Raw genomic sequence first — 2,454 nt, forward strand, 5'->3', positions numbered from 1 at the left:
CTCAAGCGAACAAAAGGATATATCAAGCAGGCTGATTAGGCTGCGACGCCCGATTCTTTCGTTTTAAGTCGAATGAATATAGTTTTATTAAGATTTTATAGGTGGGGGAGAGGGGGGGGGCTATTCTAAATAATTACCGTAATAAAGTATTATATGTATGTATCGGTCACTTGCTACACAATGACAACAAAAAAAATGATAATTTTAAAAAGGGAAAAGCGATAAACTGATTAGCTTTCACGCTTTATGGCTCCCGCACACAGAACGCGGCAATGCTTGTTGTCGCACTAACTAATAATTTTATGTTTTTAAGTCGACCTTGTAAAACTTCTAGAAATGATGTAATAACTTCTGCCGCGCGGCAAAAGTTGGATTGCGTTCATTCTTTTATCACAACAATTGTGAGAAAATGCGACGCTTGCCGCGCGGAAAAATGTGCACATAGCGTCACATTTTCCCGCGCGGCAACAAGCCACTCCATTTAGAATCTGTAAGGAGGACTCTCTTATTGAAGGAATATATACTATCTCCTCCACCAACCATGAACCACCATGGGGCTGCACTACCTGCTGTGAGGATTGGGGAAACAACCCGCATAGCAGGTAGTGCAACCCCATGATTCACGGTTGGTGGAGGAAATAGTGTGATTGGGGAAACAATCCGCACAGCAGGTAGCAAAGTTGAAGAAGCCATTACATGACACACACGGGTGGTAACTCAAGTAATCATTTAAATGTACGAGTATTTGCAACATTTGTCAATGAAAATGTATTGATATCTAGTGATTGAATTTGACATCGAAATCGTATGTGTTTATTATGTGCATAATAATGAGAGAGATAATAATGAAACATAAATAGGAAATTCTTTTAATACCGATTTTAGAAGACATTATTACAAAAATAAATGAAAAATTATTAAATTAAGAATGAGTTATGTTGTCGAGATGTATTGTTGTTATTGTAGCAAATAAGCGATATATGTATAAATATAATTTGTAATATTTAAGTATTTAAGTATACACACATACTGGGATAACATTTGGCTCGAACTGAAAGTGACAGATTTGAAATTAACAGATCGTAAGTTCAAATCCCACATCTCAGAATTTCGCGATGACTTAGAAAAGGCTATCTATGTAAAAAAAGGCACTTACCTGCATTATCGTGAGGCTGGTTTGCTTGCTGAGCGTCTCCTTTTCAACGTCATTTGGATAGGCGTTGAATTTGTGCTCGCTCAGCCACCGCTTCAAGATGTTCACTGCCTCTTTCGGCAGGTTTCCTCGTCGCCTTCTCCCCGCGACGTTTTGTGCGGCGACAGCACGTCGATTTACGCGGTTCTCTCCGCGATTTAACGGCGACCCACGTGGCGAGGTGTTTTCCGCCTCCGACGATATGCTTTGTTCATCGTCAGTCGGAGGCAATGCTCTTCTTGTGGCGAGTCGTCGATTGCAGTAAGGCACTGTAACAAGAAAATAATTTTGTTTACTTGAATGTATGCTATTAAATTAATAAAGACCGCTCAGAAATATGACATCGCGGTTTTCAGAGAGTTTGAATGACAGAAGTTGGTCTGTTAATAATTGTAACACTGTGCAACAAGAATATTTTTTTTTTTTTACAGATAGAAAACTCAAGTTATTCTCAAAAATAGAGACAAAATGTAATACAAGCGTACGTGTCGTTTTATGCACATTTCAACAGATTATAATATTTCGGCCATGGTGCAAGATGAAATTTTACAATTGTCTGAAAATCATGTATTTTCATAGAAAATTAGTCGCTAAATGAGAAAAAGATCTAAAGCGGAAATGAAGGAAGATGTTGAAAATATGTATTTTTCATTCAAAATTTTCAACCTTTCTACAAAAATGTCAATGCATTTCTATTGAAGTTACGTATAACGTATACGCCGCGATCTGATTCAGATTTACGTTTACGAATCATTTCATCCTTGTTTATCAAATGTTAAACAAACAAGAGTTATGAGCATTTTCAGATCACGGCCTAAATGGCGATTTTCGATTAAAAATACATTTTTTCACCATTTTGCTCTACTCCAATCGCTTTAATTTAATTGTTTTCTGCGATCAATTTTACATGGAAATAGTATTATGGAAATATATACACATAATGTTCAGACAATCGCAAAATTTCATCTCGCGCCGCGAGACGAAGTGACCTCCTCTAAACTTCAAATGTGCACACAAATTTAAACGCATGCCAAATTAAACGTATTAAATTTCATCTCTATTTTCACAGAAAATTTGAATTTTTCATGTGTGAAAATGCACGGTGAAGTAACTCGGAATACTTACTTTTTTTTTTACAATTACACGATTTGTTTCGACACCTCAAGTTATACATTTTGTCAACCTAAGCACAACCTAAGAGAAACTGATTAACAAAAGCCAAGTGACAGTTATATATACCCTGCAGGTAGACTGTTTCCTAC

At 36.8% G+C, this 2,454-nt stretch overlaps 1 protein-coding gene across 5 annotated transcripts in view; it reads right to left on the minus strand.

The window, feature by feature from the left end:
• LOC108748948 (homeobox protein TGIF2LX-like) overlaps positions 1–2,454 on the minus strand; it is a 44,839-nt gene that overhangs the window by 4,060 nt on the left and 38,325 nt on the right. For all 5 annotated transcript variants that reach the window (XM_018487392.1, XM_018487390.1, XM_018487393.1 and 2 more), the window contains exon 2: positions 1,157–1,461. In XM_018487392.1, coding sequence (XP_018342894.1) covers positions 1,157–1,461 — 305 coding nt within the window. The remainder of the gene's footprint in view (positions 1–1,156; positions 1,462–2,454) is intronic.

This window comes from Trachymyrmex septentrionalis, unplaced genomic scaffold, assembly GCF_001594115.1.
Source record: "Trachymyrmex septentrionalis isolate Tsep2-gDNA-1 unplaced genomic scaffold, Tsep1.0 scaffold25, whole genome shotgun sequence".
Taxonomy (NCBI): domain Eukaryota; kingdom Metazoa; phylum Arthropoda; class Insecta; order Hymenoptera; family Formicidae; genus Trachymyrmex; species Trachymyrmex septentrionalis.